Source organism: Stegostoma tigrinum, chromosome 2 (genome assembly GCF_030684315.1).
Source record: "Stegostoma tigrinum isolate sSteTig4 chromosome 2, sSteTig4.hap1, whole genome shotgun sequence".
NCBI lineage: Eukaryota > Metazoa > Chordata > Chondrichthyes > Orectolobiformes > Stegostomatidae > Stegostoma > Stegostoma tigrinum.
This window is the reverse complement of record NC_081355.1, coordinates 116276080-116297136: the sequence shown is the minus strand read 5'-3', so window position 1 is coordinate 116297136 and position 21057 is coordinate 116276080. Positions and strand designations below refer to the sequence as shown.

Sequence of the window (21057 nt, the reverse complement as noted above, 5' to 3'; positions counted from 1 at the left end):
ATCCATTGTATCTCGAACTACACCAATGGTGTCTTTGTACTCCACAGTGCCATATTGGCAACTCCCTGAGCAGAAAGAGACTTCTTTCTCTCAGATTGAGCTAATTCGTGACATAAAAGCCATTTCACGAATGACTAATCCATTCTGGTTTCCTGACAGCTAATATATTCACCTTCCATTCCTGAGTCTGTTCACAAGTTGATTTGTACGCAAGATGGAACACAACGGAGGGCAATGCAATGTAGCTGTTCATAAGTACGGGAAATATTCATATAAAATATATTTAATATGGGATATAGAGGATCATATTGATAAGCATGAGCATGTGTAAGCTGGATGTGCATAAAATTGGATTGTTCCTATTATGTAATTTTGATTGCTTTGCATTTCACTTGGAACATCGCGTTTCTCATTAGTTTAGGTTTCATGTCAATGCTTGAATCATAACAGGTATGAGTTGCAATTGAAAATGGATGAACATTTCTGTCAAAAATTGCATGGTAGAATGCATGTTATCGAGAAGCAACATCAAAAATTTAACACTATGTGAACATTCTAGCGAATAATTTAGACAATCTATACCTGAAAATGGCTTAGGCAAGTATGATACTGCACTTCCCCTCTGATCCATTGGTTTTGAGTTGGTGTCTGTTCTTCCCACAGTATTATTTCTCCCTGGAGAGTATGCGAAGAAAATATTTGAAAATGGCACTGAGGTAGTGGCATATTATTGAGTACGATGTTGATCATGCTTTCTTTGATCTGGTAGCTAATGAGTGTTAATATTTTATATATCTATGTTCAGAAGTTGGCAACAGAGTTAACAGTGTTGTGACAAAAAGAATATTTGACATAGTCACATTGGAGATGTTTCTTGGAGTTAGTCAATGCACTGGATTATACTTTTATACAAATTGCTTTTTGTACTATTTAACATAACTACAGGACATGTTTCTTTTACTGATTTAATGGTTCCAATCTTTATTCATAGGTGTTAAAAGACCATTAGAACAAATATATGATAATTGAGTTTCCTACCACTGTTCCATCAATAAGGAATTACATGAAATTTCTGTAGTGCAATCATGCCCATTGTCATTCTAATAGCAAGTATTTAAAATGTATGAAAGAGAGCTACTTAACACCCTTTTATTGTTAACGATAAAACAATCTGAATGTACTACAATGTGTATTTCTGGAAATATGTGGAATAAAGGGATATTGTGATAGTTTGGACTTTTTTTGTACTCAAATTTCAATACGAGGTTCATTTTTATCCACAAAGTGAAATAGCCATTGCTTTGACTCACCTCCTGGGTTTGCAATAACACTGTGAGTACATTCCTGCCATTGATTTGGTAGAAGAATTCAAAACAACAGTTGTGCCCTGAGTTGTAGTACACAGAACTATTAAAGAAAGCCGTCCGCGAGAATGTGATGTTGTTGGCTTCTACCCAGATATAATGGCCTATGAATTAAAATAATGGAGAATGTTACATAGAACGTAGCAACTAGGAGCAGCAGTGGAACATGGCAACTCCAAAAGCCTGCTCCACCTCTCAGTGATGACATGGCTAAACTTTCAAATCAACTCTCCTGCCCTGTCCTACCCCATGCACCATCCTCACTCCCTTATTGCCCAAAATGTGTCATTTAATTAACTTAAACATCTGCCCTCATTGTGCATCCCATCCATACTTATCTGGGGTAGATCATCCCAAACATTCGTAGAACATAGAAACATAGAAAAGAACAGCACAGTACAGGCCCTTCGGCCCACGATGTTGTGCCGTGGATTAATCCTAAGCCAAAAATAAAATAACCTAACCTATATTCCCCTCAATTCACTGCTGTCCATGTGCATGTCACGAATGACTCTGTTTCCACGACTACCACTGGCAAACTATTCCATGCGCTCACAACTCTCTGGGTGAAGAACTTCCCTCTGACATCTCCTCTATACCTTCCTCCTAACACTTTAAAACTATGACCCCCCATGGCAGTCAATCATACCCTGGGGAAACGTCTCTGGCTATCGACTCTATCCATGCCTCTCATTATCTTGTACACCTCGATCAGGTCACCTCTCTTCCTCCTTCTCTCCAGAGAGAAAAGTCCGAGCTCAGGCAACCTCTCCTCGTAAGACAAGCCCTCCAGTCCAGGCAGCATCCTGGTAAACCTCCTCTGCACCCTCTCCAAAGCCTCCACGTATTTCCTAAAATAGGGCGACCAGAACTGGACACAATATTCCAAGTGTGGTCTCACTAGGGTTTTGTAGCGCTACAGCATAACCTCATGGCTCTTAAACTCGATCCCCCTGTTAATGAAAGCCAAAACACCGTATGCTTTCTTAACAACCTTATCCACTTGGGTGGCAACTTTAAGGGAGTTATGCACTTGAACACCAAGATCCCGCTGTTCCTCCACACTGCTGAGAATCCTGCCTTTAATCCTATATTCAGCATTTAAGTTCGAACTTCCAAAATGCATCACTTCGCATTTATCCAGGTTGAACTCCATCTACCATTTCTCAGCCCAGCTCTGCATACTGTCAATGTCTCGCTGAAGCCTGCCGTAGCCCTCAATACTATCAATGGCACCTCCAACCTTTGTGTCATCAGCAAACGTACTAAACTACCCCTCAACCTCCTCATCCAAGTCATTTATAAAAACTACAAAGAACAGAGGCCCAAGAACAGAGCCCTGTGGGACACCACTCAGCATTGACCTCCAGGCAGAATACTTACCATCTACAACCACTCTCTGCCTCCTGTCAACCAACCAATTCTGAATCCAGACAGCCAAATCACCCTGTATCCCATACCTCCTGACTTTATGAATGAGCCTGCCTTGGGGAAGCTTACCAAATGCCTTGCTGAAGCCCATGTACACCACATCCACTGCTCGACACTCTTCAACCTATCTCGTGACTTCCTCAAAGAACTCAATAAGATTTGTAAGGCATGACCTGCGCCTCACAAAGCCATGCTGACTCCCTTTAATCATGCTATGCTTTTCCAAATAGTCATAAATCTTATCCCTCAGAATTCTTTCCAAAACCTTGCTGACCACAGAAGTAAGACTGACTGGTCTGTAATTTCCAGGGATTTCCCTATTCCCTTTCTTGAAAAGAGGAACAACATTTGCCTCACTCCAATCTTCTGGTAAGACTCCCATGGAGAGTGAGGAAGCAAAGATCTTTGCCAGCGGCTTAGCAACCCCCTTTCTCATTTCCCGGAGCAACCTAGGATAAATCTGGTCTGGCCCTGGGGACTTATCAATCTTAATGTTAGCCAAAATTTCCAGCACATCAACTTCCTCAATCTTGATCTGTTCAAGCTTGTTTTCCTGCTCCTCAAAGTTCTCATTCACAACAAGGTCCCTTTCCTTAGTGAAAGCCAAAGCAAAAAAGACATTTAGGGCTTCCCCCATCTGCTCAGACTCCACGCACAAGTTCCCTACGCTATCCCTGATCAGCCCTACCTTCTCCCTGATCATTCTCTTATTCCTCATGGTTCTCGTTCGGGTTCTCCCTAATCTTTCCTGCCAAACCTTTCTCAAGCCCCTCCTGGCCCTCCTCTGTCCACTTTTGAGCTCCTTCCGAGCAAGCCTGTAATCCTCTAAAGCTGTGCTTGACCTTTGCTTCCTCCACCTTACGTAAGCTGCCTTTTTCTTTTTGACGAGAAGCACCTCTGTTCCCGTCATCCAAGGCTCCTTAATCCTACCCCTTCTTACCTGTCTCAGAGGGACAAATTTATGCATCACTCACAACAACTGCTCCTTAAACAGCCTCCACATGTCTGTTGGCCCTTTCTATGAAACAATTGCTCCCAATCTGTACTTTCCAACTCCTGCTTGATAATGTCATCGTTTCCTTTTCCCCAGTTAAATATTGTCCCCTGGTAACTGCTCCTTTCCCTCTCCATGGCTATGGTAAATGTGAGGCTGTTGTGGTCACTGTCGCCAAAGTATTCTCCCACCACGAGATCTGACACCTGTCCTGGCTCATTGCCAAGCACCAAATCCAAAATGGCCTCTCCCCTCGTTGGCCTGTCCACATACTGAGTAAGGAAACCCTCCTGAACACACCTGACAAAAAAACAGCTCCATCCAAACCAACTGCACTATTCAAAATCTCTTCATCCCAATCCTAAATGGCCAACTTTTTGCTTGCAACTATAACCCCTAGTTCGAGGTCTCCAGCCAATGGAAACTGACTCCCAGAATCCATTCCTCTGCTAACTACTAACACTTTAATACAGCTATCATTGTCTACATGTTATTATCAATAGTATGCTGAAGTCAGAAAACTCAGCCTAGGCGATCATTCCTATGTGCCAATTGCTCTGATTCACATTGCTGGAAGTGGGTGAACCATTCTTTGCACTTCAACGCATCAGGCTAGTGAAAAAGATATCAAGGCTTTGATAGATTTTTTGTCAATGGTAGTTTATTTATTGGATTCTATCATCTGGACATGATGGGTTAATAGCATGCTCTCTATGAAACATCTTGTCAAATGTCTTCTGAAAATCTATAAACAGCTACTATTTTCCTTTTGCCTATTTAAATGATCAGTTCTTAGACAAAATTATTATATTTTCAAATACAACTTACATTTAACAACAATATGCTGGCCTTGAAGAATCCATGCATTTGTAGGCATTTTCTAAACAACTGTTCGGAGATGTTACGACACACCTGAGAACAAGTGAGGCTTCAATTCAGACCTCCTGGTTCGGAGGTAGGGCACTACCACTCTGCCACGAGGGCCTTATCCATGCATTCGTAAACACTTTTAACTTAATTGCAAATTCTTAAGAGTTTCTTTTAATTGGCTTTAGGCCAGTTTGTTTTCAGCTTGCATATCCTTCCTTTTATTGTTTTTGACATTTTGGAAAGATTCCGATGAGTAGACTACTGGAAATAAGCTACAAAGTAGTGTTTCATTCATTTTAGGTTAAATAACATAGTCTCGTGGTTCATTCCGGTTTACAGTGGCTTTAGTTTTGTTTTGTCTGTATTGCCTAGACACTGATGAGTTAGAAAGTGACTTGTTTTTGTCCATTAACTGGAAACGGCAATATTTTGTGTTTATTAGCAGGAGTAAATTCTCCCAGGTGATTTTTGGAGGGCAAAGTTTCTCCATGAAGCACAACTTAACAGCCATTTCTAGCCTAATTTTCCGAAGCTTTTACAAAATTTTGCTCCTGAATTAGGAATGCTCTTCCTTATCAGAAATCTGGGACTGGATTTGCAATCACGTCCCAGATCACTTCTGTGTCCCAAACATGCACTTGTCTGCATCTCTGGTGTGACCCCAATTGGGCTGAAGCAGACCTTGGTGCCTGATAGATACTGACACTGGAGGATGAATCTCAATGATAATACCAGCCATGTCTAGGCTTAGTATTGCCAAGCAGAGTGGTGGACCTTTCCTTGCTTAATAACTGAAATGAGTGGGTTGTTTTATGATAGTAGGTTGGACAGGTTTATTTTCTTTCTGTTAGAGTTTTGAAGAGTGAGGAGCTACTTGACTGAAGCACAAAAAGGTCCTGAATGTTCTTGATAAGCTGGATGTGGAATTGATATTTCCTCTTACAAGCCAGTCTAGAACTTGGGAGTTTTAAAATTAGAAGTCACTTTTTAGGGCAGGCATTCAATTTCTTTTAAATGTTGTGCACCTTTAGAATTCTGTACCTCAGAAAGTTGTTGAGGTGAGGTCATTAAAATGGTGAGTCTTAAGTGAGTGTTGGGAAAATTATAATGGAGTATACTTATTAGAGATCATCAGCATGGCTCTGTACTGGGGAGGCTTTGTATCATAAATTTGATTGAGTTTTTTGAGGAAATGATGAAGATGATTGATGATGTTGGGACAGTGGATTTTGTCCACGTGGGCTATACTAAAGGATTTACCAACGTTCTTCATCGTAGGGTAGTTCATAAAATTAAGTCACATGGGATCCATGGTTATTTTATAAATTGGATACAAAATTGGATTGGTCATTGTAGATGGAGGATAGTTGTGGAAAAGTATTTTTCTGACCAGAGAGTCTGTGGCCTGTGTTCTGCAAGGATCAATACTGGGACGTTTGTTGTTTGTATTATATATGAATGATTTGGAAGAAAATGTAGGGAGCCTATTTAGTCAGTTTGCAGACAACATGAAAATTAATGGGAGTTGTGGGTAGTGAGGAACGTTATCAAAGTATGCAGCAGGGTAGCAATCAGTTCGAAATTGAGCAACGACAGATAGAGTTTAATCTGGACAAGTATAACATAATGCATTTTGGGAGGTCAAATGAAAGAAGAAAGTTACAGTAAATGGCAGGATTTTTAGGAGCATTGATATACCCAAAGATCTTGGGGTGCAAGTCCATAGCTCCCTGAAAATAGCAACACAATCGGTCGTAAAGAAGGCCAATGGGATGGTTGCCTTCATTGTTCAGGGCACTGAGTATAGAAGTTGGCAAATCATGTTGCATGTTTATAAAACTTCAATTAAGCCATATCTGGTGACTACACTATAGGAAGATGTTGAAGCTTTGTAGAGGGTGCAGAAGAGATTGGGAAGATATTGCCTGACGTGGAGTTCGTCAGCTATAAGAAGATATTGGACAAACTTGGTTTGTTCTTGCTTGAGCTTTGATTGCTAAGGGGTGACATGATAGAAGTGTATAAAATTATAGGATGTATGAATAACGTGGATGTTCAAAATCTTTTTCCCAGGGTTGAAATGTCAAGAACTATGGGGCATTTGTCTAAACTGAGAGGGGGAAATTTTGAAGGAAATCCCTGAGGCAATTTGTTTTACATTGAGGGTGGTAAGCGCAGTCAGGGAGGTGATAGAAGAAGATGATAGCAGTGTTTAAGAGATATTTACACATGCAGAGGCAGGGAATGGAGGGAGATTGATCATGTGCAGTCAGATGTGATTGTTTGGAACAGCATCATGGTTGAAACAAACATGATGGGCCAAAAGGTCTGTTTCTGGGCTATACTTTACTAATTTCTCTGTTCTATTCCATTGTCCTCCCAACTAAAGTGCACAAAATGTGGTCCACATCTCTTCGCATTCTAAGATATGAAAATTTCCTCTACAAACTGTAAGTTAACTCTTCAAGGAGTTTGGGTCAACAAATGTGGAGTTAGAAAAGCACAGCAGGTCAGACAGCATCCGAGGAGCAGGGAAGTCAATGTTTTGGGCCAAAACCCTTCGTTGGATCTGGGAAGAGGGAGTGGAGCCAAAAATAAATAGAGGGAGGGGAGATGGGGCTGGAGTGAGGGGAGGTGAGTTGGAGCTAGGTGGAAGCAGATAGTGGGCTATTGTGGTTGGTCAGTGAGAAGTGTAGAATGGATAGAGGAGTAGGAAGAAGGATAGGTTGGGGGTGGAGAGATCTTGAAGCTGCTGCTGCAATTATGGGTTTATGTGGTTGGTCAGTGGGAAGGGTGGGGTGGAAAGGTCAGTTGGAAGATGGACAGGTTGGGAGAGGAAAGATTTTGAAGCTGGTGATGAAAATATTCAGACCATTGGGCTATAAGCTCCCAAGGCAAAATATGAGGTGTTGTTCCTCCAATTTACATTTGGCCTCACTCCGACAGTGTAGAGAAGGTCAAGAATGAACATGTCATCAGGGAAGTCGGAGGGGCAGTTAAAATGGATGGCAACCAGAAGGCTGGGTCTGATCGTGGATGGTGGAAATGTTGGAGGATGATGCTAAGAGGTAATGATTTGATTTGATTTGATTTATTGTTGTCACATGTACCTAAGTACAGTGAAAAGTTTTGATTTGGAAGCAGTACAGGCAGATTATAACATCCAAGGACATACAGATCACAGGGTGTTGAGACAGAATGAGGCATACAAGGTTACAGCTGCACAGGATTGGACAAAAGCAATGGTAACCCTCCTGCAAAAATTCCATCCCCTATTCCCAATTCCTTCGCCTCTGCGGCATCTGCTCCCAGGATGAGGCATTCCACTCCCGCACATCCCAGATGTCCGAGTTTTTCAAGGACTGCAACTTCCACCCCGTAGTGGTCGAGAACGTCCTTGACCACGTCTCCCGCATTTCCTGTAACACATCGCTCACACCCCGCCCCTGCAATAACCGCCCAAAGAGAATCCCCCTAGTCCTCACATACCACCCCACCAACCTCCAGATCCATCATCCTCCGACACTTCTGCCATCTACAATCCTACTCCACCACCCAAGACATTTTTCCATCCCCACCCTTGTCTGCTTTCCGGAGAGACTGCTCTCTCCGCGACTCCCTTGTCAGCTCCACACTGCCCTCAAACCCCACCGCACCCGGCACCTTCACCTGCAACCGCAGGAAATGCTACACTTGCCCCCACACTTCCTCCCTCACAACATCCCAGGCCCCAAGATGACTTTCCACATTAAGCAGAGGTTCACCTGCACATCTGCCAATGTGGTATACTGTATCCACTGTACCCGGTGTGGCTACCTCTACACTGGGGATACCAAGCAGAGGCTTGGGGACCACTTTGCAGAACACCTCCGTTTGGCTCGCAATAAACAACTGCACCTCCCAGTCGCGAACCATTTCAACTCCCCCTCCCATTCCTCAGACGACATGTCCATCATGGGCCTCCTGCAGTGCCACAATGATGCCACCCAAAGGTTGCAGGAACAGTAACTCATATCCTGCTTGGGAACCCTGCAGCCCAATGGTATCAATGTGGACTTCAGAAGTTTCAAAATCTCCCCTTCCCCTACTGGATCGCAAAACCAGCCCAGCTCATCCCTTGCCCCCACTTCATCCCAAAACCAGCCCAGCTTGTCCTCACCTCCCTAACCTGTTCTTCCTCTCACCTATTCCCTCCTCCCACCTCGAGCCACTCCTCCATTTCCCACCTACTAACCTCATCCCACCTCCTTGACCTATCTGTCCTCCCTGGACAGACACATCCCCTCCCTACCTCCCCACCTATACTCTCCTCTCCACCTATCTTCTCCTCTATCCATCTTCGGTCTGCCTCCCCCTCTCTTCTTATTCATTTCAGAACCCTGTCCCCATCCCCTCTCTGATGAAGGGTCTAGGCCCAAAACATCAGCTTTTGTGCTCCTGAGATGCTGCTTAGCCTGCTGTGTTCATCCAGCTTCACACTTTGTTATCTCAGATTCTCCAGCATCTGCAGTTCTCATTATCTCTGATGGTAATTTTCACACATTTAGAATTGAGGATTAAAAGTGTGGAATGGCTATAAGAAATGTGAGAAAATGATCTGCTGTAGAGAGCTCAGCAAAGAATTGCCAGGTGTCAGCGCCCACTTGAATCCTTTTTGGAATTGGAGATATACGGGCTGCTGGTTTTTCCCCGACCTTCCCCCACGTTGAAAATTATACTGGGATCTGAAGGCATCAGAAGAATGACATACCATCCAGGATTCCTGTTATCACAGCACATCTGCTCTCAGTGCTCAGTACAATGTCTTTCTGAGTCACTGTAATGTAGGAACAGGAGCAAGTGAATTAACACCTCCGGCTTGTTCTACAGTTCAGTTTATCTGTGGCCTCATGCCAGAAATCTGTCTTTGCTTCCTGTCCGTAATATACAAGTTTTAGAAAAATTCAACAATTTCAGATTTAAAATTAACAATTGATTTCACACAAACTACTCCCGAAAACTTTTGACTTTAATCTTTGGGCTGTATGCCCCAGACCTCTCACCTCTGAATTGCATCATGATTTATCAGAGGATCTCACTACATAAGTTTCTGTTAGTTACATATTTACAATTGTATTTTGAAATGCAATTAATAAAATTTTCTGGATTTACCCCATGAAGAGCCTGTGCTGTGATCTTTCAGTGGACCTGTGCCATTTGATGAGCTACTATTAGCTTGAACGTATAACCATGCAACAGAATTCTGTGTTTCTTCAGAGTGCCATCCGCATAGATCAGATTCAAAATCACAAGCTGGAACTAAAATCAGAACAAAATCAGAACAGTCAATTAAAATTCAACTCGTTAATGTGTGAATTTCCAGTCAAGGAACTGGAACTGTTGACGTCTACTTGTCAGCTTGCAAAGTATTGTTCATTTTTGTATCTGTATGGATTTCAAATCATAAACAGCCATATGCACTTCTCCAAACCTGTAACCTCAATTTAACAAAATCATTGAATAACACAACACAGAAAGAGGCCATTTGGCCCATTTTTTTCTGTGATGGTTCTTCTAAAACAATCAATACCAACACAATGGCCCCAATCTTCTTGCGGCAGAGTAATAAATGCTATCTGGTGTTAGTCAGGTTTGTCTTTGCCTGTGTATTATTGACAATATTTTGTGATCCAAGTTGTTGGAAGTAGGAAATGGAAACTGTGTGGACACCTCCATGTAGAATCTAAGATCTACTGGAGCAGGGAAGCAACTGGGGAATAAAATTCCACAATTGTATCAATTAACAATAAGTTGCACTTACTCTGTCTCTTTAACATGATTATTTCTAAAGACGCTTAAGTGAATGAATGCTGAGTAAAGAAGTTGGGATAAATGAACAACAACAAAGAGAACAACAAAAAACACAACAGAGGAACAGGCCCTTTGGCTCTCTAAGCCATTGCCAACACATTTTGCCCTTCTATGCTAAACCAAATCTTCACTTCCTGGATCCATTTCCCACTATTCTCTAGCTGTTCATGATTCTTCTAGTTGTTTTTTGAATGTATCTACCATGTTGCTTCCACCACCTCCTTGGGCTGTACATTCCAGGCACTCACAGCTCTTTGTGTAAAAAGCTTCCATCCCTGCAACTTGAACCTATGTTCCCTGATAATTGACCTGGGAAAAAGCCTCATACTTGCCACTCTATCCATGCCATTCACAATCTTATAAGCTTCTATCAGGTCACCCCTCAACTTCCTGTGTTCCAGTGCAAACAAACATAGTCCATCCAACCTTTATTCATAACTGAAATCCCCCATTCCAGGCAACATCCTGGTAAACCTTTACCATACTCTCTTCAAAGCAGCCATATCCTTCCGACAGGTCAGTGACCAGAACTGTATGCAATATTTCAGGTTTGGTCCAACCAAAGTTCTATAAAGCATAAATTGCCCATCTTTATACTCAATGCCTCTTCCAATAAAGGTAAGCATTCCATAGGCCATTTTTTTACCACCTTATCTAGCTGCACTGCCACCTGCAGTGATCTGTGGGCCAGCACTCCCAGATTCCTCTGCATATCAATTTTCCTAATGGTTCTGCCATTCACTGTATAATTTCCACCTGTATGACCTTCAAAATGCAATTTGTACAGATTAAACTCCATCTGCCATTTTTCTGCCAATGCCATCAATTGATCTATATTCTGCTGCATCCTCTGACAATCCTCCTCACTATCAACAACTCCATCAATCTTTGTATCATCCACAACCATGCTAATTAGACCAGCTAGATTTTCCTCCAAAGCATTTAGGTAGATCATGAACAGCAGAGGTCCCAGCACTGATCCCTGTAGTACACTACTAGTTACAGCCCTCCATTCTGAAAAGCACCCTTCCACCGCTACCCACTGGCTTCTATGTCGAAGACAGTTCTGTATCCATCTTGCCAGGTCACCCTGATACCATGTGACTTTTGTACCAGTCTGCCATGAGGGACCTTATCAAAGGCTTAACTGAAGCCCGTGTAGACAATATCAACTTCTTTTCCCTCATCAATCATCTTTGTCACCTCCTCAAAAAACTCAATCAAGTTAGTGAGGCACAACCTCCCCAACACAAAACCATGCTGCCTATCACTAATAAGGCCATTTGCTTCTAAATGGATATTGATCTTGTCCCTGATAATCTTTTTCAGTTTTTTTACTGTGATACCAAAGTGAGGTTCACAGGCCTATAATTTCCTGGATTATTCCTGTTACCCTCCTTAAACAATGGGACAGCATTGGCTATTCTCCCATCCTCTGGTGCCTCATCTGTGGCCAAAGGGAATGCACAGGTGTCTGTCACTGTTCCAGCAATTTGTTCTCTTGCCTCCTTCAATTTTCTGAGATAAGTCCCATCAGGACCCCTGATGTATCTACCTTAATATGTTTTAGATGTACAACACCTCTTTCTTTTTAAAAGCAACTTGGCGATGACTGTGATCATTCTCAGAAAGCTAGGTTTCTGTAGGCTTTTACAGGGTGAGCAGGTAACGTAATAAGAAGTAGGAGTTAAGGAAAAAAGGTTTCAAAGAGAAGAACTGAGATGCAGAAAGATTTCTCATCCATAGAACAAAGGGAAAAAATTCACAGGAGGCCAAAGGGAGCTGACATTGTCTGAGAGAGATTTCTCTCTGAAAGTGCCTGAATCTAGAAGTCTCTTAATAATACAATAGGGATGGTAAAGAAAACAGTTTAATAAGCAATGCTTCTTCCATATGTGCATACTTATTTGGTAATAATAGGGAGAGGGGCATGTGGAAATGCTATGTCTTTAAGAGAGATTGAATGAGAGGTGACAAACAGAGTGTGGTAATGTTCAGAGCTTGAGTTCTTGGGAGTTTTTTTTTAAATTGGAGCAATAGAAGCAGCCTTGATGGATGTGGCTACTTCTTACAATCCAAGAATTCTAGTTTTTCTTAGCTTTTAGATCAGCAGAAGCTGCTGATGTCTTAAAGAAGTAGAAGCTTTCTTCTCCCCTCTCTCATTTATGATTAGAAGCTGGGCTTTCTCTTCCTAAAGTTGGTCTTGCATGTGAGAAAATCTGATTTCCAAATTTGCCTTTTTGCCAAGGGGTGTGTCTGTGGGATGTCACTGTATTGGAACAATTAATTAGTAATAATTACTGCATCTATTAGTTTTTTCAACAGAGTTGTTATTTTAAGTTCTTCTTTCTTTTGCTGTATTTTAACTGCAGCTTTTGAATAAATTATATGTTGCTTAACGCTGAGTAGTTAAACCAGTCGCATTACATCTGGAATACAGCACTTTACATTTGCTTTCAAACTAAGAAAAAGTTAGGGTCTAGGCTACCTTCTTAAAATATTTTGAGGGGTCTGGTCTGGTCTGGTCCATAAAAAGCAGAACCAAGATCTCTGAAAAATATTTTTCCTCCTTACTCACTATCACTTCTAAACATCACAGTGTACAAAGTTATGAAAGTCTATGAGAAGCAGCTGTGTTTTCTTCAGTGGAGGGCCTTTTTACTCCTTCAATTCACTCCTTTACTCCTTCAGTGGAGGCAACGGCCAAGTGTTATTATCTTTGGACTGCTAATTTAGAGACCCAGATAACATTCTGGGGACGTGGGTTCGAACAAAGTTATGGCAAATGGTGGAATTTGAATTCAATAAATATTGAATTAAGAATTTAATGATAACTGTGAGCCCATTCTCGATTGTCAGAAAAACCCATCTGGTTCACTAATTCCTTTAAGCAAGGTAACTGCCATCCTTACCTGGTCTTTCCTGTATGTGATTGCAGACCCACAGCTATGTGGTTGACACTTAACTGCCCTCCGTAACTCTGAGCAATAAATACTGCCCAGTCAGCAATGCCCTCATCCCGTGAATGAATAAAAACAAAGTCAATATTGCGTGCTACTGTACATTCCTGTCTCAGTTCAGGCCTATAGTGGAAACAATTGTTTTGATTTTCAGAGAGTTTCTGCCCTGCTAATGTTTCTCACTGCTCTTTTGATTGTTTGATGCCCCAGCTGGGTGCAGACAGAGAATTGGGGGAAAACCCTGCTTCAGTGTTCAATTTCTGTTTTATGCAGTGCTCTTTATGGGTAGCCTTGTTTGGCTTCAGTGGAATTGTACTGCTTAGTATCAAGAGCAGGAGCACTGTGCAAGTTCAGCATCCATATATTTATAACAGGGCAGTGATTATTGTTTTAATCAGGGCTGCTCATTGAGTGTAGTGTCATCAGATGAAGAACAAAAGACAGTGAGTGGAACAGCGCTTATTAAAATTGTAGAGAAATACAGCGTAGCCTTGTGACAGATATAAACGGAGTATCAGACAAATGCAGGAAGACACTACCATTGATTATATAACGATTGAATATTTAATTGTAATTGGGCGATGGACATTAACTCATATTCACTAGCTCATTTATAGGGGCAGACTGAAACTGTGATTGTTAGGCTAAACGTTTGTAACGTTTATATCTGCAAAAGTGGTTTTAAAAGCATGTAAAATTTAGTATTCACTTCTATGCTTCACTATCGAGCTTTTCAGAATAGATCAATGACCATCTGACCTGAATGAGATCAAGTGTTTTTTTTATGATTCTAAAGTAACGTTTTCAAAAGTTATAACTTCTACCGAGTCTTTGATTTAGCTCCATATCTCTTTGCCCTGGCTTCTGGTTGGAATTTTACCCTCCAGAAGCAGTTTATCAGCGATCACATTTGTTTACTGAAGCATGGATTACCTCATTGTTTACTTTCACAATTCAGACATCAGAAAAATGATGGCACACAATAATTAAGATACATTGGCAAACCATTTTGCTAACTTGCAGAGGCTCTCTATTACACATGTTTGCTTTGATTTTAAGAAAAGTACATAAAAGTACATACTGCAACATGATGATAGGATTGTCACAAGCCCAGCATTGTGTCAGGGTTATAAAAAGTGTTTTTGCTTCATTGGACCTTGTTATTTATTTCCACTCAAACAGGATCTCTATCAAGACCAACATGTCATCCGTAACTAAGCTGGTCATTCTGACTTTAAGAAATGATTAATGCTGTGACAGCAAACTGGATCCTGCTTGTCACATAACACAGTACCTTCTGGTTCTTATTGAAACTGCTCCCAGCTGAGGCTAAAGGAACAAAACAATTGGATCTTGCTGAAAACGGACACATGTTATGAAAGTATTTTGCCTGACACTCATCAGGACAACAATGCCAAATTTCAAATGATCATGATAATTTATACCATGGGAGAGAAGGATGTTAATTGGTCACCAAGCCAACTCTGATTGCTTTCTCCTCTGCAATGCATCAGCCAGAAAGGAAAGCATAGGCTCCCCAAGCTTCTGAGTAATTCAAAAAAAATGCAAAGCTTGAACATATTCCTTTTATCTGAAGAGAATGGGGTGCTTTGATTGATAGTATGTCACTTCTAGCAGGCAAGAATGAGCTTAATTGATTATGTTTGTTGTTAGTGTAGTCAGTGAAATAACTCCAGAGTTGGGTATGCTATCACCAAGTCACCCCTTATTTATACATACTCATACTTGATACTGGTCTGCCTGCTCAGAGCCACGTTTCAGACTGAACAGAGCTCCTTACATTCCTGTCAGCCAGGGCTCCCTGATCGAACTAGATTAACAGCCCCAGTCAGCGAACTCATATTCTATGAGGTCCACCTGTCTGACCTTGTTACAATTATTACACCCTCCCCCTCTAAGTCAGGAGAAGTAGGCCTATTCTTTAACTTGTAGCCTCTTGTGGGGCATTTTCATACCAGGTCCAGTTCCTCTGACTCACCCTCGGACATAGGCAGTGTGTAGCCTGCCTCTTGCATTCAGAATGTCTCAGGAGAAATTCATCGCCTTCTTCAGATGGTAAAGGCACCAAGGCTGTGACATCCATCATGGCCACCTCAGACACTGGTTTCTCCAGCCTAGATGGAGGGGGAGAAACTACTGATTCTGGCAGCCGGGCTGGCTTTTCAGAAGGCCAGGTAAGTTTTGCTGCTGCTCCATTTGTTGAGTTTGTAGCTTTAATGTGGTCCACGCGCTTATTCAGGACTGCAACACTACCAGAACTTTTTATGTCATGGGACATGACCACTTGTCAAGATGATGGTAATGCCATTGAATGTCAAGGGGGCGATGGTTAGATTCTCCCTCAATAGTAACCCCCAGGATGTTGATAGTGGGGGAGTTTAAAGGAATTAATGGCTCCGGGGAGAGTGCGGGTAAGTGGAGTTGAAATGCCCAGCAGCCATGATTAAATGGCAAAGTGGAATTGATGGCCTATTGGCCTTACTTCCACTCCTATGTCTTATGATCTTATTTGATAATGGTAATGCCATTGAACGTCAAGGGAGCAATAGTTAGATTCTCTCTCAGTGGTAACCCCCAGGATGTTGATAGTGTGGGGATTTAAGGAATTGAGGGCCTCGGGGAGAGTGCGGGTAAGTAGAGTTGAAATGCCCATCGGCCTTGATTAAATGGCGGAGTGGACTCGATGGGCTGAATGGCCTTACTTCCACTCCTATGTCTTATGGTCTTATGGTCTTATCCCTCTTACCCATGCAAGGCCATTTCCAGCGTTTTAGCGCTACATTTTCTCCCTGAAGTAAACTGTTTCTCTTGCGTAAAGTCTTGAATCCGGCATTAAAACTCCTGATGCCATTTCACCCGCCCCAACCCGTAAGTCCGGGAAGATCAGATTTAACCTGGTGCAGAGTCTTCAGCCCATTAACAACTCTGCTGGTGCTATCCCTGTATTTTCAGGTGGTCTGATAATCAAATAGGAACTGGGGCAGTTTGATGTTCAGTGAAGCACTAGGCTGTTTCTTTAAGTCTGCCCTCAAAGTTTGGAGTTCTCTTTCCACCAGACTATTGGATGATGGATGGTGTGGTGCTGTCCTTATATGCCGAATGCCATTCAACTTTAGAAAATACTTGAATTCCCTGCCAATAAATGATGACCGGTTATCGAAGACCAGCACTTCCCAGAGCTCATGTAAGCAAAAGATGCTCGCAGCTTTTCTATCGTCGTCCCTGTGTTTGGCAAATGAACTTTATGCATGTCCAACCACTATGAGGGGCATCCATAATGACTAAGACTGTTGAGCCCAAGAAAGGTCCGGCACAGTTGACATATAACCAAGTCCCGAGTCCAGCCATTCCCACGAATGTGGAGGAGCTACTGGTGGTAATTTTTGCCCTGGTTGTCCCTCTGGGCACTACCTCACCAATGCGGTTATGTCCGCATCCACTCCTGGCCACCAGGTATAACTTCTCACCAACATAGTCATTTTGGAAACCCTTCAATGACCCTGGTGGAAATCAGCCAATACCTGGTGGTGACCTTTACTCAGGACAATCATTCTTGTTCCCCATAATAAAATGCCATCATTGATTGTGACAGGTCCAGAAAGGTTTTAATTCTGAGGAAGGGTCACTGGACCTGAAACATTAACGCTGATTTCTCCTCCACAGATGCTGCCAGACCTGCTGAGCTTTTCCAGTGACTTTGTTTTTGTTCAAGGTTTTAATTCTGGTTGCGAAGGCCCTTTCATTTCGCCCATCGCCACAAGCTATTTTAGTTTTGCCAGAACCAAATTATTTTGCATCCACTGTCTGATATTGTCAGTGGTGACTGTAAGGGTGACCAGAAAGTTTAAAACCAGAATGGTCTTCCAGTGGTGGCACCACCAGCAAAAGACAGCTCAAGGCATTCTGCATTTGCTACTTGGCCTCTTGGTCAGTTTTCCAATTTGTAATTGCATGCACTTTGAATGAGAGTCCACCACTGAATTCAACCTAAAGCTATGGGTCGCACAACTTTGTCGTCTTTGAGTAGCCCTATCAGGTGTTTGTGGTCTGTTACTATTACAAATTTACATCCCAAAAAGGTATTGGTGGAACTTTCTAACACCAAAGATAACTGCCAACCCTTCCTTCTCTATGTGGGCTTACTTACACTCATCAGTCAAAGTCCAGGAAGCATATGCAAGTGGGCATTCCTCTTTACTTGCCATCTGTGAACTAATACTACCTCAATACTGTATGGAGACGGATTGCATGTCAACACCAGATCTCACTTGGGATCAGAATATGCCAACACCAGAGACGATGATAGCTGACTATTCACTTACTTAAAGGCTACGTCTTCGCTACAAGACCATTTCGAAAGCGACCGTTATCAGTAGCAGATGTAAGGGTGCCAGGATGGAGGCTGGGTTACACATGAATTTTGCATAATAATTCACCAATCCAAAGAAAGACTTAAGCTCCAGTACAGATGTGGCAGATGGGGCACTTTTGATCACCCTCACTTTATCTCCCACGAAGGCAAACTGACCCCTCACAATTGGCACGACTGGTGCTGCCCTTTCCGCAAACTGGAAAGGTTTGATGATCCTTTCACTTTCCATCCTTCTGATTTCTGCCTCTATTTTTGTTTGTAAGGTAAATGGCACTGGGCAGGCCTGCAAAATCATGGCTTTGCTTCCTGGTCAAATGCATTAACCTTGTGTCCCTTGATAATCCCCAGACCTTCTTGAAAAGCTTTTGGCTATTTAATTTGGACTTCAACCAGGCAGCCATTTTCTAATCAAAAAATATTGAGACAATCAAGATGAATCTTTCTTGACCAATTTCACCCCATCAAGTTTGGGCCTGAGCATTTTACTATGATCAGTGGTAACTGCTCCAACTGCTTCTCATTTAAGACCAGAACAGAAGTTGTACCCTTAAACTGTAAAGATTCCCCAGTATAGGTTCTCAATCTAGTTGAGGTATTAACACAAATTTAAGGGTTTGATTCCACGGTGAATTTTGTTAACGGCAGGTTTTGAGATCACTAATACAACTGCATCGGTATCAACCTCCATTAGAATCGGGTGACCACTTAAGCAGACATCTATTTTGATTGGCTCCGATGTTACTAAGCAAGTTAAGTGTTTAAACTAGATGTAGGTGGACTTCCCAGAGTGTCACTCTTCTGGATACAGGCCTATGAGTTTTCTTATCTATTTAGGTGTACTGGGACACTTTTGCTGTCATCTCGAAACCAAATACTGGCAGTAACTATGATGGCTTGCTGGCCTGTTTCCTGAAGAAAATTTTACCCATTTCGCTGAAACTTGGCTTTCTTTTGGGTTTTTACACTGTGTTGACTTAGAATCCCTTGATTCAGGATATGTTCTGAGTGATGCTATGCAATTACCTTCACTCAAATAGCGATCCTGTAGCTAAGTCAGCTTGGCGAGGGTGTCCACTTCCATTAGCCAACCCTGTAAATTGTATGCTCCACTTGCTGTTTTTGCTTTTGACCAACTCAGTTGAAGTGCCTATTTAAATTCCAGTTTGGCTTCAGCTAGTAGGTGCTTTTACACGGACACATCATTAATCCCACATACCAAATATCTCTCAGTATCTCATTAAGGGTTAAACCAATGTCACTTGCCTCTGCCAATTGTCTTAACTTTGTCAAAAATCCTGACACAGATTCCTGTGCTTCTCGAACAGCTAACTACAAGTAATCACATCTCAAAATTAAAAGAGGTTTGGGGGTCATAATATTCCTTAAATAAACCCATCAACACTCGAAAGGTTTTAGTCTGGTGTCTCAGGAAACTGAAGCTCCTAATAACCAAAAAAGCTGCAGATCCACAAGCTGTCAAGAGAATTACTCATTGCTTGTCATCTGCCCAATGTCACTTGCCCCCAAAAAATTATGCATTCTTTCCACATGCTGGGTCCAGTCTTCAATGGAAGACTGAATGAGTCAAACTTCCCAAATAATGGCATGATGCCAGAAATGCTCATTCCTACTCACGGATGACTGTTGTAAGCTAATTTCTTCAGGAGCATGCTTTACTCTCACTGCCACTAAAATGACTCCACAGAGGCGAATAACCCATCACCAAGTCATCCTTTAATTACACATGTATAGTACTTGACACTGGTCCAACTTTCTCAGGGCTAGTGACACGGTGGCTCACTGGTTAGCACTGCTGCTTCACAGTACCAGGGACCCAGGCTTGATTCCACTTTTGGGTGATTGCCTGTGTGAAGTTTGTACATTCTCCCCACATCTGTGTGGGTTTGCTCCGATTACGCCCACTCTCCAAAGATGAGCAGGATAGGTGGATTGGCCATGCTAAATTGCCTGTAGTGCTCAGGGATGTGTAGATTAGCTGGGTTGGAGGGGGCTGGGTCTGAGTGGGATGCTCTGAGGGTTGATGTAGACTAGTTGGGCTGAAGGGCCTGTTTCCACACTGTAGGGATTCTATAATGAGTTCTCTGAGTGAACAGAACCTCTGACTTCCTGGTTATATTTGTCAGCCAGGGCTCCCTGATTGGACCAAGTTAACAGCCCCTATCAGGGAATTCATATTATATGAGGTCCAGCTGGCTCATTACAATGACTGCAGTCAACCAAAAAAATTGTTGCTCTCTCATCTTCCTCAATAAAGTTTCAGTTGAGCTGCCATGGACATTTTCTCCAGTAAAATTTGCTTGTATTAATTCGTGTAAATTTCAATTTGATCCAAAGCAATTTCAATCTAATGCAAATTTTAATGAGAATGGTTACATTCTCATTATTCCATGTTGTTATTGTACTATCCTCCACCACATCGCCTGGCAACTAATTCCATACATGCACCACCCTCTGCATGAAAAATGGTTACATTCTCATTAAAATTTGCATTAGATTGAAATTGCTTTGGATCAAATTGAAATTTACACGAATTAATACAAGCAGGAAAATATGTGATAGTTTAAAAAAGGACTTAATTTTAGGACTTAGAGAATTTCGTCCAAAGTGTTAAAAGTATCATCTTCGGAAATGCAGCTTCAGTCCACCTCATAAAATAGTGGGCAGAATAATAGCTGATATTGTAGACAGTTGCCATATTAGTTGAACATAGGCTGGAGGCTAGAAAGTTGAAGACAATGATGTATTTAACTGTTATTTCAAATACATTTTTAGTGTACAAGACTGACTGGTATTATCCAGTAATGTCATCGCTGCCTTATTTAGTCTGCTGCTGAAACTCGCTCCCATCCTTTAGTTAACACGAGTCCAATGCTGTGGTGGCAACTTCATTCATATCCTTCATCCTTGATTAAAAAAGTCCAAAACTCTACTGCCTGAATGCTAACACCCACTATATTCTCTTCACCCATTGGATCCATACTTGCTAACCTTTTGGTCTGGCAAAGCCTCCAATTTAAAATTCTCATTCTTGTTGTACTCCATATCTCTGTAATCTCTTCTAGCCTAACAACTCTTGGATGCACACACTCTTCCAATTCTGGCATCAAGTGTATCAATGATTTCCGTTAACCTGTTGATGGTTATGTTGCAGTTTATCCAGGGCCTAACCCCTGA

General features: G+C 42.0%; 1 protein-coding gene across 4 annotated transcripts in view; it reads right to left on the bottom strand.

The window, feature by feature from the left end:
• malrd1 (MAM and LDL receptor class A domain containing 1) overlaps window positions 1-21057 on the bottom strand; it is a 414264-nt gene that overhangs the window by 335994 nt on the left and 57213 nt on the right. For all 4 annotated transcript variants that reach the window (XM_048551253.2, XM_059638768.1, XM_059638771.1 and 1 more), the window contains 3 exons: window positions 9811-9957; window positions 1311-1468; window positions 583-675 (listed from right to left, as the gene is read on the bottom strand). In XM_048551253.2, coding sequence (XP_048407210.2) covers window positions 583-675; window positions 1311-1468; window positions 9811-9957 — 398 coding nt within the window. The remainder of the gene's footprint in view (window positions 1-582; window positions 676-1310; window positions 1469-9810; window positions 9958-21057) is intronic.